We start from the raw sequence: 14,150 nt of genomic DNA on the forward strand, positions 1-14,150 counted from the left end.
AGGTCCACATCATAATGTTGTCCTTGCCATATGATATTGAGTCTGGTGTATGTGTGTGTGTCTGCCGGACTCCCATCATCACTGAAGATGTGACATCGAGCCTCGCATAACAATAGATTTTTTAAAACCATATTTCTGAGTGTGATTCCTGTAGGAATCATCGACATGTTCTGATGTGTGTCTTGGGAACACAGAATAATGGGAGGCTTTCTGATGCATCATTACGCCAGTGTAGTAGCACACACGCACGCAGTGTGCATTTATCCCTTTATTTCACCACATTTACTGCAATGATAATAAAAAAACATCAGAATCTAAGACTTCTGATGCCCAACTTGCGGTGTTTCGCTGCAACACATGTATACATTAATTAAATCGCAACAGCTGGATAGGGGCCACGCCACTGCTCCACACTCCATCCCCGCTTGTGCACGCGCACACGCGCACTGAGGATTGTGAGTAAACGCTGAAAGGGAATCAGTCGCCGAAGACAAAACAATATAAATGTCAAGTGCAGAGTATGTAGCTATACGCGGAGCTCAGACCCGGAGTCACATTGTTAATTTGACTCGGAATAGCCCATGTTCTCAAGGGGGTGCGTTTGCGTCCTCTAACAGAAGTCTGGTCAACAGAAACTCATTAGGAGGTTGAGGGGAGGAATCCGTGGACCACATGCCGTCCCAGATGTACTCAACCCCTCATCCTCTTCCTCCAGCGTTCTGTCTATCTGTACGCAGCCTGAACGGGTGACTCTCCACCGCTGCTGTCTCACCGGCCTCTTGCTTGGTGAACCCCCCCCCCATTTACCTACTCAGCGGGGGCGTATTCACCTGCCGGTAATGGTGATTACGAGGAGTGGAAAGTGACACAAACGCAACGCCTCGTCAACACGAAGACAGCAGTTAAATGCGATACATTATAATATTTGCTTTTATGTGAACTCAGCCGGGTGAAGATGCTCTACACCGCCATAACTTTTAAGTCGTATGTGTGTGCGTGTTCTGGGCATTTCACTGACTTTACTCGATACGAATTTTGCCCGTAACTTTAGTTTTAGCGGCAAGGTCCCAAACAGACATAACTCCCACCTCCGCCTCCTACCTGCACGAGCTGGAGTCGGTTTCCTGGTGGTTGTCCTCAGTGCCCGACGCGGCTGGTGCTGCCGCCGCCGCCCCCTCCTCCTCCTCCTCGACCCCCACGGGAGCGGTTGACTCAGGTAACGTTACCTGCTGAGGCGCCGGAGCCTCGCCGGGGGGCTCCATGTTCGCCGCGGGTCGGGAACGACGCTGAGGCGGCGGGGAGACCCACGACAGCGCCGCGGCGGCGGGACTCCTGCACTCTGGCTGACTGAAGGAGCGCGTGCAGGAGCTCCCCGTCGCTCCAGCAGCTCCTCCCGGTCCGCCCCGACTCCCCGTCGGATCAGCAAACTTTCTGTTATTGCCGTTACACAGGTTAGACCCAGCGCTGCCGCTGGCCACCAGCCCGCCGTGACCCCCTGCGCCGGGGTTTGCGCTGGCTGAATTCGAGCTACTGCAGCCGCTGGCTGAAGCTCCGTCTCCGGAGCTGCCGCCTGCTCTTCGCCCGGCGAAGTAGTCTCCCAGCGGCGGGGAGTGAGGCGGAGGGACCGCGGGGTGACCGAACCACCTCCATCGGATCCTGAGGATCTGCTTCACATCGAACTCCTTCCGCGAGGAAGAGCCCGAGCCGCTACTCGACATTCCAGGGCTCGGCGCGATGAAATGGCGTGGGGGGGTGGGGGGGAGCCCGAGCCGCTCTCCCGTTATAACTGTACGCTACTGCACGCGCGCCTCTCTTGGCAACCGCACGCCCGTTAACCGCGACTGGATGTAGTGAGTGGAATATAGCGGAGTATATAGAGAGAGAGAGAGAGAGGGAGAGAGAGGGAGAGAGAGGGAGGGAGAGAGAGAGAGAGAGAGAGAGAGGGAGGTCTGCACAGAGTTTTAACATCAGTGCCAAAGCTCTTTCATGCACAAACCAAACCACAAACATTTGCCACAAGGACAAATTAATGTCACATTTCTGCCAGTGCAGGCCACAGGCATTTTGTAGCAGAGAGGAATGATCATTATTGTTATTATCATCATCATTACTCACAGGCAGGACAATCAATCAATAACGGCCTACTTGAGAGTATACAGAACAATCAATCTGTTTGGCAACAACTGACTTGGTTTTGTTGCTGAGCAGTCCGACAGCAACTCACTTCTCAAAATTGAGAATGGATCCAGTGAATGTTGGCATTTTCTTTTTCTTGCTTAAAATATTAAAAAACAAATTGATCGGTTACAAAAATGAATTTCAAACATTCTCTGGATCCAGCTTCTCCACTGTGAAGCGTTTGCTGCTTTCCTCTGTTCACACCTTTGTAAATTGAGTGTCCTTGTGTTTTGGAATTTGAACATTTTCTTAAAAGACGAAAATTGTAACTGATTGATCAAATATCAGATTAATCAATGTAATTGCCATTTGGGTTATGTCGCAAGACGTTGTAAACCATTCAATTTCAGGGTTACTTCTTGGTTTTTGGTTAAGGCTTGTATTGGGGTGTGATTAGGTTTATGAGTTTTTGTTGAGGTTAGGATACAGTCTCTAAAGGTATTGGTAATAAATAATCCATGTGTGCTTGCAGGTTCTGGAGGCCACAGAAATCCTTGCACGTTCATCAAAGACTCCGAAATGTAATGAGGCGGTAGGTTCATCCTCTCTATCATCTTCATTTCCACCCTGTCTGGCTGTCTTCGCTCACGTTCCGCACGGGTCTCCGTCTCTGTCTTGTTGCCCTCTGACGATCACTAATTTTGTTTAGAAACCGGGCAGCAATAAGCAATGAGCAGATAGTGAAGAGAGAGAAAACACCGGCATGGCTTCGAATCACCACAGTGAGGGAGTTGAGTGTCCTTGAAAATGAAATTGTCTTCCCCGAATGCAGACAAACACACACACACACACACACACACACACTCACTCCTTATTTTCCTCTTTGTTCCTCCAGAAACCATTTACTCACCCATTACAACACTTCCTTCCCGCCTTCTCCTTCCCTCTCTCCCCTCCATCTGCAATGCAGCAGCTATTCATGGACAGCAATGATCATTTTGGATCAGGTCCTGTGGGAGCCATCCTCCATCCAGATCCAGATGCCCGGGGCGCCCAGCGGGCAGAGCAGCCAGCCACAGCCTCCCTCACCTTTCCCCAGCAACCCCCTTTTTGACGACCACCAAGATGGGCCTCGAGCCACGGAGCCGGAACGCAGTGCTTCTGCACCGAGGCCCGCCACACAGGAAGGGAGGAATGCTTTAGGAGGCCCAGTCGAGCAAAAATCCATAAGTCAAAGAACCGAGGGCAGTTTGTGGATTACACAAACAGGAGATGTGTTGCTCATGAATTGGCCCCGCAGACTTCACAGCCAAGCCCCCCCCCTCCCTTCCCCGTCTGGGGACTCATTTTATTCCACGACTGAGCACATAGCAGGTGAATGCGGGCGCTTTTAAACCTTTTCCCGCTTTTGCTTGCCAGAAACACAGGGCTCTTCTTCAGCGTCAGGATGCGCTGACAGCTAAGTGCAAGACCACCCTGCTGCTCTATCTGATCAATGCAACGAGTCGATACACACACACACACACACACACACACAAACAAGACGGGTCTGCGAGGAGGCACGAAAACAAGCAGCAGTATCATTCAGGCAAAGAAATAACAAAGGGTCACAGAGCAGGGGAGTCGGGAACGAGATTGCACAAATCTAGCAAGTGTTTTTCTTCTTCTTGAAACACCGACTGATTGAATGGAAGAAAGTTTAATGATTTCCAACCAGAGCATGTACCCTGGCTCTCCCTCCTACGGAGCCCGAACACAACTCTAAAAAGAAACAAAGTAACATCCAATGCATTTCTGCAACACCCGCAATGGAAGCGCTGTGTGTGTGGGGGGGTGGGGGGGTGGGGGGGTGGAATGAAGCTGTGGGATGGCGGGCTCTGGTCTCCTTCAGTTGGATCTAATCATTGGTCACTTGGCAGGAGCCTCCTTGAGCCGCTATACTGTTATTGGTCTCCTGGCTGCGGTAGTGCAAGGCCATCACTCGAAAACTCTCGGGCACAGCTTTACGGCTGCACGACAAGACACACACACACACACACGCACACACACACTCACACACATATAAACACTGACACACACACAAATCTCAAGAAAACGACACCATGGAATCCCATTCACACAGACGTCACACTCGATAATCATCCTGTTTGTGTGCATTCACACATGCAAGCATGCGTGCACACACGCAAATGGCAGCACGCAAGCCCATTTATGCACGCTTTTTTTTTTTTACGCCACAAGCATTCAACTACACAAACACAAATCCAGAGCCAAATAAAAACAGGTAGCAGCCATCTGGGGAGAGCTGTCGTAAAAAAAGATTTTATAGGGATTTTATAGGGCCAGAAAGTGAAACATTATCTGTCTGGCCTGTCTGTGATGATCAGCTCATTTCTCATGACTAATGTTCATCCTCCAAAGGCCTTCTTTCGATCTCTCTGTCTCTCTCTATGTCTCTATCTCGCTCTCTCTCTCTCTCTTTTCCTTTCCGTTCTCTTCCTGTCTTCACTGTGCTCTGTTTTTGAAAAAAAAAATCTTCTCTCTCCTCCTTTCCTCCCCGCCCGCAGTCTCCCCCCTTCCTCCACAATCTCCTTCCCCAACCTCAATTTCCAGCTCCCCATAACTGCAACTATACTGTGACACACAAGGGAATGTGTGCGTTTGTGTGTGCACGTAATGGTGGGGCTGTGATTCCCCGAGGTGGAGACCCGCTGGAACGAGCCATTGCACCATATAGGCTCGCAGGCATGTACACATCACGACTTGTGTGCAAACACTTGCATATATGCCTGCCCACTTACACACAAACACACACATACACAGAGCTCTGAAGAATATGAGCCATATATTCACTATACATTCTGCATGCATACACACAAAAACACAAGGACACACTTCCATTCAAGTCACGGCCCCATCGTCACACATAGACGCACACACACACACATGCACGCTCACTACACACTCACTGCCTGTTTCCGTTGTGTAATAGCATTGCTGGTTGGTACTGTAGCTGCAGGCGAGTCCGTCCTTGAGACTCAGAGCAGGCTCAGACTGGCCAAGCAAATAATTACCTCTCCTCATCGACACACTGGCTCTTCCCAAATGAACGGGAACTATATGGGAGTGTTTGATTGCAATTAAATGGATCTGGAGGCACAATATTCAATGTTATCGAGCGGGAAATGTATTTCACACGGGCAGGAGGGCTTGCATGGTGGAAGGAGACCGTTTTGAGCCTGTGCTTCTAATTGTGTGTGTACGTTTACTTGCAAATCTATCTTTGTGGGGACCATTTGAGTTTTAGACCCTTGGTAGTGAGGACACTTTTTACAAAATTGGAACAATATGGCTGGTCCTTCAGTTTTGGGAGAAACTTAATCTTTATAACAGATTCTGCATTCATATGTAGAATCTGTAGGCAACGGGACAAGATTGTGGTGTCGGAAGCGTTCCGGTTTCTGTGGATTATAAATTAGCCTACATGCAAACAGGGAACCCACAGGCTAGCTTCTGACAATGATTTTGGTTTTTATTGGCTAGTAAACTGACTACTTTTGAAACAATCCGGTCGTACACATCATCTCTCAACTCAAACTCCTGTCTCTCGAGTTGCTAAATGGACTGTAAACAACCCTAGAAATAGAGCCTTTTGGACCCCGAGGCTTATCTGCCCCCAAAGACGTGTAAACAAACTCACAGTGGTATGTAAAATAAATAAGGTTCCCCTGTAAGCGGTAGGGGCTAGGGCAGTGGTTCTCAAACCTTTTCTGTAATGCCCCACTTTGGAGGAAGAAAACTGTTCATGCTCCAACAAAATTATAACTAAATGGTCCATGCTGAATTTTTATTGAAATAACTACTTTTCGTGACTCCTCCATCAGTGCTTTTTAAAATAATAGAATGAAGAAAATTGCAATCACTTTCATGTAAACCAGATTCCTTCATCAGACAAAAACAAATACACTGTGCAATCACTTTGTTAGAACAATGCAAATAAAGTTCCATCTGTGCAAAGAACAACTAATATTTGGCAAAAAATAGCTTATTGTGGCTGCAATTAACCGGTTTTGCACTGAATATCTTTTCAAGACATTAACAATAGAGTGTAACCTGTGCAAAACAAAACAAATTGTGTTCAGATATGTGAGCCATCAAGTTTTAAGTATTAGTGGCAGCAATGAGCATGCTTTTCACTACAATTTAAAACGGGTTTGCAGACTTGATCCGGCCACTCTTAATTCATGCTCAATGTTGAGCTTTTGTTTTGAAGGGCAATAGCAGAAATCTGATCTCAAGGAGGTTGGATTTGGCGAGTCGCCAAGAATCTTGCCCATCGTGTAAGCGTAACCTGTTAACGGCCTACCATTTACACGAAAGTACATGTATTTCGCCATGTATTTATTAAATGATTTAGTTTTATGTCTGTGTACTTTTGTAATATGTGAAATTCTCAATAAAGTTCTTGAAATAAAAAAAATCAGCATTGCATACCACTACACCCCAATAGAGGGGCACACCCCACAGTTTGATAAATACTGGGCTAGAGAATGCATTTTATTAATGAGGGTCCTCACAAGTATAGAGGCACTGCATGTGTTTGTGTGTTTATTGCGGAAAAAAACGCAGACCACCATGAGCTGGTAATTTCCCTCTTGTCCTCCATCACATCAGTCAATAGCAGAGCGACACAGATCAAGGACGACATTCTTTTTGATCTGTGTGTGTGTGTGTGTGTGTGTGTGTGCGCGTGCGTGAGAGGAAGGGTGGAGGCAATCGCTGGTACTGATCAATGCTCTGTGTTTACAATAACAGCAAAACCCATACGTGTATACGCAGATGAGACATGCACTTATCTCAGACGTAAAATCAACATAGAGGAGAAAGGAAAGAGTGAGTTAACATCATTAACTCGGATGTTAACTCAGACAACTGAGTTTACATCCAGGCTGGGCTTGATTGACAGATGCCCACTGCCTCTGATTGTGAAGTTGGAAGACAGGTGGCACATGTCTAAAGTACAACATCTGTTCTCCAAAGTCCAAACCCAACAGAAAGTTCTATGGAGAAGGAAATGAGCTTAGTGCGAAAGTGGTTTGGGCTCAACACTCCAAACACCCGTGATATTAGTTTTCACTCTCAAGTGGTAGGGAGGAATGGGGGTACTAAATGTGGCATGGATTTAAACCAGCCAGCAGACTTCCCACTTTCTGAACTATTCTGAATAATAATGATAAGGATGTTAGGAAGCTGGCTCGATCCTCCCTGTTTCTGGACCTGCCCCAGGAATCAGCCATGCTTCCGTGGATACGGAAGAATACCCTGCGGGCAACTCGACACCCACTGTGCTGGTCAGATTGGCCAGATCTGATTGACCTTTGTGGCCGAACTGGAGTGGGCGGTGTATGACCCTGGGAAAACGACGTTCTGAGAGGACATTATAACTGACCCCTCGTCTAACATCTCCAGGTGTTTGGCGAACTCTTATGGATTTACACCAGAATCAGCAACAACAACACTGGACTGGACTAAAAATGCATTTCTTCACTCATTCCATATATGAAGGAGATGCTGCTGCTTATTTCCGTAGAGGTAGAGCGTTTCTTTTTCCAATATGAAGATCGGGGGTTCGATCCCTGGCTCCTCCAGTCCGCATGCTAAAGTGTCCGTGAGCAAGACACTGAACCCTAAATACCCCCAAAGGCTGTGCCGCCGGTGTATGTGTATGAATGTGGATTAATTTAGAGTCCTGATGGACATGTGACACCTTGTATGGTAGCCTCTGCCATCAGTGTATGAATGGGTGGGAATAAGTGAATGATGACATGTAGTGGAAAAGTGCTTCAAGCGGTCAGAAGACTAGAAAGGCAAGTGCAAGTCCATCTACCTTTGTCACAGGTCCATGATTTCGGCACCTTCACTATTTGTGTCCTTGTATTGTGCCGACATAAATACGTTGTTACAATGTGGGCAGACATTGGGATCTGCATTCAGGGGGAGTGTGTGTTTTGGTTCCAGAAACAATGTCCCAGTTTCTCGAGAAGTGACTAATAGGAGAGATGAAATAATGAAAAAAAACTCGACATCAACCCAGCACATTTTAGATTCCTCTCTTTGCTGCTCTTCCCCCTGCCCTCCCTTTTTAAAAATAGTTTTTCATCAACTTCGTGTGTCATCAGACAGAAAACGAGGCAGTCAAGTTCACTGGGAGTATTTAATCACGCAACAGTGATCAGTAGAGCAACTTGTCCATTTATTTAATGCCTCCTTTTCTTTTCTTTCTTTTGCTCACATCCTGTGATAACCTCCTCTGTCCATTTACTAATGTCCTCCTCCACTTCTCTCCCATACATTACTTGTTTCTTTTTGCCATCCTCCCCCTTCCAGAGATGGATCTACTGCGTGAGACAGACCGGCATTAATTAGGCGTGTCTTGTGTGTGTAGAGGGGTTTTGAGAGCAGATATAGTAGATTGAGTGGGAGGAAAAGCAAGAGAGACAGAGAGAGAGAGAGAGAAAATGAAAGCCTGTGTGATCCGAGAGATGGGAAAAGAGCGGCCCAGGATCAAAACACCCAAAACTGCCCACAATTACATCTATGCCTTGCCCGAGCAGAAGGAGGCACGTGCACACTTTCTATCTGACCTCGTATCGGAGCAGAAACCTTCCATCTCGCTCTGTCTGCACCGAGACTTTGACACACTTTTACTGCCATGTTTTATTCAACACAAATGTAGAGAGAAAGAGATGTTTTCGAGTGTGTGTAGTTAAAAAAGATGTGAGTATTTCGCTACGAGGTCTGGGAGGCAGAGAAACACACACACACACACACACACACACACGCACACACACACATGCACACACACGTATGCACACAAGGCTTTGGACAACCCAAGTGTGAACCAAGATGTCCAATTACTTTGATCCATGCCCTGCTGTGAGTAGAGAAAATAGTTTATTTTTTGCCTTAAAGCACAGCACCTGGGTACACACACACACACACACACGTACACCCTAATAGCTTGCAAGCTCTGGTTTCTCTAATTGCCTGAGAGTAGAAAAGCAGGCAGTGAGAATGGTGGATGCAAACTGCCAAATTTAACCACATTTGTCGAGCTGTGCATCTGTTTAGCAACCCCGGAGCATGAAGAGGCGGAGGAGGATGATGCAGCAGAAAATAAAAGCCTCTCATCCAGTCTCGTCGAACTCCTGTCATACCAGCTCCCGTCCAAAGCGCACACCTGCATATACATCTTTCGCGGGTCCACAGGCAGCCATTGATCTGTCGGGGCCCGACATTCGGCCTTGGTGTGTGCACCAAGATATTTAATTCCCCTGCTGCCGCGGGACATACAGAAGTTTATGAGCAGATGTTAAGAGATTATATGACCCCCGACAAATCACACTGAGCCCTCTAGCATCGGCAGCGGCTAATGGAGCAATGGCTACATGAGTCCATCCAATGATATCCACGCAGCACACAAACCCAGCTCAACCGGTTATTCCTATCGATCCGCGAAATACCAAGCATGAATTTGGATGTTATACTGCTGGAGAATATAAACCCTGTATTGTCATGACTACAGCTCATCTAAAATGTAGCAGCAAGGCTCCTCGCTCGTACCAAGAGGAGAGAAGAAATCCCCCCTGTACCATCATCTTTTACCAGTGGGATATCAACTCAATATCAATATCAATAATTGTATTATAGCATTGCAATGATTTGTAAAAGTTTATAACTCTGATTTCTTCAACTGGTCCACCTTAAAACTTCTGATATCTTTGCCAATCCATGATGATCAAGCCTTTTCCATTGTTGCTCTTCCCTCTCCAGTGTCAGCTCCACCCAGTCTGTGACCATTTTAAATCCTATCATCAGAAATATGTTTTCCAACTTCCACAACTTCACGTCACACTCAACTTAACTCACTACCTCACTCATTTTTATTTTAACGTCTGTGTGTTAATGTTCTTTATGTTCTGACTTGACTTGATTAAGACCTACAATAAGCCTGCGGAAACGGAACAGAAATATCTTTAAAATATATTTATTTGGGCTATACTTGGGAGGCATATGCAGCATGACCGGAGTTTTTCTTGATCCGATGTGAGGTCCTGGGACAGGGATGTCGTATGTGTACAGATTGTAAAGCCCTCTGAGGCAAATGTGTAATTTGTGATATTGGGCTATACAAAATAAACTGAATTGAATTGAATTGAATTAACAGTTCCCTTAAAAGCATTGTACATTTTGCATTTATTTCTTGAGTCATGTTTTTTGGCCACATTTTTTAATGTAAGCCCAATGTTTGATCTCTTTGTAGCTCTGGTTGGGTCTAAGCCTCTCCCTGAAAAAAAAGGTTTTGGCTCTTTCGATGCTAAAGGCCGTCTTTTAACCAAAATAATGATAATTCTCTGTGGGTGTATCTGTACAACGACCTCTTTCACATTGCAGATAGCCATTTGATCCACTGTTCATATGAAAATACTAATTAGCACAGCTTTAAACAACAAAGTCATGTCCAGGAGAAGAGAAAGTCAGAAGATTAAGATAGCTACGATCAGCACAAAGAGACGGGGCAATTATATTTTATGGAACAGCTGTGTACAGTTATGCTAAGTAAGTGCTGGTAGATTTAAAACAGCAACAGATTTTTTAAAACTTTTTTTTTAGAAGTCGGAATTTCTCACAACAAGAATTCCATATTTACACAAATTACCTCTGTGCAAAATTATACAAACAATCACTAATCCTCCTGTGTGTGTGTGTGTGTGCGCGCTGTGTGTGTGTGTCGGTCTGTTTGCAGATGCTGAAACCGCTGAGGCATGAAGTTCGCAGCTGCACACTACAGGACATAATACACATCCTGAATTATTGATGGACATGAAAACAACTCTTTTCTTTCCCTTCTCTTTCTCTGTGGATAACTCTCTCTCTCTTCTTCTCCCTGCCCTTAACCACTCTGCAGTTTAACAGTTCTTGAATGACATCGGAACTCAACTGGTCTCTTTGGTATGGTTTGCAGGCAGATACAGCCACTGTAAACACACACACACACACACACACACACACACTAGCAATAGTCTGCTCTTAGGTGTAAAGCAGGTGCGTTTGCTCTCCCATGATGCACCCAGGTCTCTTTGCAGGGCAGGTGGAGGAGAGCAATGTGCTTGCTGTGCACTCCCTCCGCCCTCCTCTCTAATGCTCCATGGCTCTTCTTTCCCGCACGTCCCTGCTGACATTCTTTCTCCATTTATGTCCATCTACACAAACCACATTTGTTTCTGTGTTAGTTTTCCCTTTATGCTTTTTTTTCCCCATGCTGCAGGGCCTTCTTTTCCTGTTCACTCTCTTCCTAAATGGGCTCGGTGTTGAGGGAGGAGAGGAAGTACAAAACACGAGGGAGAGAGAGAGATGGAAAGAGAGAGAAAGAGAGAGAGAGAGAGCATTTACGGCCAAATAAAGAGAGGGCCTTAATTATTTACTCTGCCCTGCAGCCACAAGCCAATCCAAACCCATCGCTCCCACAGAAATGAGAGTCCCAAGTAGCTAGAGACAGAGAGAGAGAGAGAGAGCGAGAGAGAGAGAGAGAGAGAGAGAGATGTTGGTACAGTCGGTCCCTTGATACTGTGAAGTTTTGAAACATTGACTGTGAAATGTCAAGAAAAGTGAGGCATCCATTAAAGTAGCAAATTAACAGGAATGATCACCTTATACCTTCTGGTGGCAGTCTTTCATTAAGAAACAGAAACCCACTCACTGCTTTGGCCACACCCTCAACCTTGTTCTTGCATATGGCATTGACATTGAGCATTTGGAGGTCTTCCCACAGAACCCTCTTCTGTCAGACCATTATCTCTTAACTTTTGAGTTCATACTCCCGGAGTGTACACCGTTAAAAGTTTCTACACCAGATGTCTAACTGACAGTGCTGTAACTAAATTTAAAGAAGCAATTCCTTCTGCATTTGATTCAATACCACGTCTCAATGTGACGGAGGACTCCTGTGCTAACTTTAGTCTGTCCCAGATTGATCATATTGTCGATAGTGCTACAGGCTCACTGACATAGACTCGATTGCCCCACTGAAGAAAAGGACAGTGAGGCAAAGGAGGTTTGCTCCCTGGTATAACCCTCAGACCCGCAAACTAAAGAAAACATCACGAAAGCTTGAAAGCATATGGCGTTCCACCAATCTGGAAGAATCACGCTTAGTTTGGCGAGACAGTCTTAAAACATATAAAAAGGCTCTCCGCAATGCCAGAGCAGCCTATTACTCATCAGTAATAGTGAGAAATAAGAACAACCCCAGGTTTCTCTTTAGCACTGTAGCCAGGCTGACAGAGAGTCACAGCTCTGTGGAGCCGTGTATTCCTATAGACCTCAGTAGTAATGACTTCATGAACTTCTTCAATGAAAAGATTTTAACTATTAGAGGCAAGATTGATGATCTCTTGCCCTCAACCAGTGTCGATCTGTCCTCAAGAGGAGTGGCCTTGGAAACGGCTGTATGCCCTGGTGTATATTTGGATAGCTTTTCTCCCATCAACCTAGACCAATTGACCTCAACGGTTTCTACCTCTAAACCTTCTACCTGTCTCTTAGACCCCATCCCAACGAGGCTGCTTAAAGAAGTTTTGCCTTTGATTGGCACCTCTCTGTTGGATATTGTTAATGTGTCTGTGCTAACAGGCCATGTACCACATTCCTTAAAAGTAGCTGTAATTAAACCTCTCCTAAAGAAGCCCACTCTTGATCCAGAGGTGTTGGCTAACTACAGACCGATCTCTAACCTTCCCTTCCTCTCTAAGATCCTTGAGAAAGTAGTCGCAAATCAGTTGTGTGACTTTCTGCATCATAATAGTTTATTTGAGGAGTTTCAGTCAGGATTTAGAAAACACCACACCGAAACAGCACTGGTAAAAAAATGATTTACCTTATATATTATATTATGCAGATGATACTCAATTATATCTATCGATCAAACCAGAGGAGACCAACCAGTTTGCTAAAATTCAAGCATGTCTTAAAGACATAAAAACATGGATGACCTGCAACTTCCTGATGTTAAACTCAGACAAAACTGAATTTATTTTACTCGACCCTGAACACCTCAGAGATCAATTATCTGGTGATGTGGTTTCTGTAGATGGCATTGCCCTGGCATCCAACCCCACTGTAAAGAATCTCGGTGTTATCTTTGACCGAGACTTGTCCTTTAACTCCCACGTGAAGCAAATCTCAAGGACTGCATTTTTTTAATCTACGTAACATTTAACAAATCCGGTACATCTTGTCTCAAAAAGATGCATAAAAAATTGGTTCAAGCATTTGTTACTTCTAGACTAGTTTACTGCAAGATTACTCTAATACGTCTCTTAAGTCCCTCCAGTTGATCCAGAATGCTGCAGCTCGTGTACTCACAAAAACTAAGAAAAGAGATCACATTACTTCTGTATTAGCTGCTCTGCACTGGCTCCCTGTAAAATCCAGAATCACATTTAAAATTATTCTCCTCACATACAAAGCCTTGATTGGTGATGCACCATCATATCTTAAGGAGCTTGTAGTACCATACTGCCCCACTACAGAGCTGCTTACTGAATGCTGTGGTCCTAGTCTTAAAAATTAGGATGGGAGCCAGAGCCTTCAGTTATCAAGCTCCTCTTTTATCGAACCAGCTTCCACTTTAGTCTGGGAGGCAGACACAGTCACCTCATTCAAGAATAGACTTAAGACTTTCCTCTTTAATAGTGCTTATAGTTAGGGCTGAATCAGGTTTACCCTGGTCCAGCCCCTAGATATGCTGCTATAGACTTATAGGCTGCTGGGGGATGTTTTAGGATACACTGAGCACCTATCTCCTCTTCTCTCTCTCCTTTACGTCTCTTCATTGCACATTACTAACTCTACTTCTTCCCCAGAGTCTTTGTGCCTTCTCGCCTCATAGGGTCATATTGGACCTGGCTGTGTCTAAAGCTGGTCCTGGGTCCTGACCCCTTGCCCCTGCTTCCAATGGACCTGCCTCCTTC

At 45.6% G+C, this 14,150-nt stretch overlaps 1 protein-coding gene across 7 annotated transcripts in view; it reads right to left on the minus strand.

Moving 5' to 3' along the window:
- Positions 1-14,150, minus strand: part of klhl5 (kelch-like family member 5) — a 49,929-nt gene that overhangs the window by 22,755 nt on the left and 13,024 nt on the right. For 2 of the 7 annotated variants that reach the window (XM_034543774.1, XM_034543764.1), the window contains exon 3: positions 1,102-1,841. The exons of the other annotated variants lie outside the window; for them this stretch is intronic. In XM_034543774.1, the coding sequence (XP_034399665.1) occupies positions 1,102-1,718 (617 nt within the window). In that variant the 5' untranslated portion in view covers positions 1,719-1,841. The remainder of the gene's footprint in view (positions 1-1,101; positions 1,842-14,150) is intronic. 7 annotated transcript variants of the gene reach the window in all.

Source organism: Cyclopterus lumpus, chromosome 1 (assembly GCF_009769545.1).
Source record: "Cyclopterus lumpus isolate fCycLum1 chromosome 1, fCycLum1.pri, whole genome shotgun sequence".
NCBI lineage: Eukaryota > Metazoa > Chordata > Actinopteri > Perciformes > Cyclopteridae > Cyclopterus > Cyclopterus lumpus.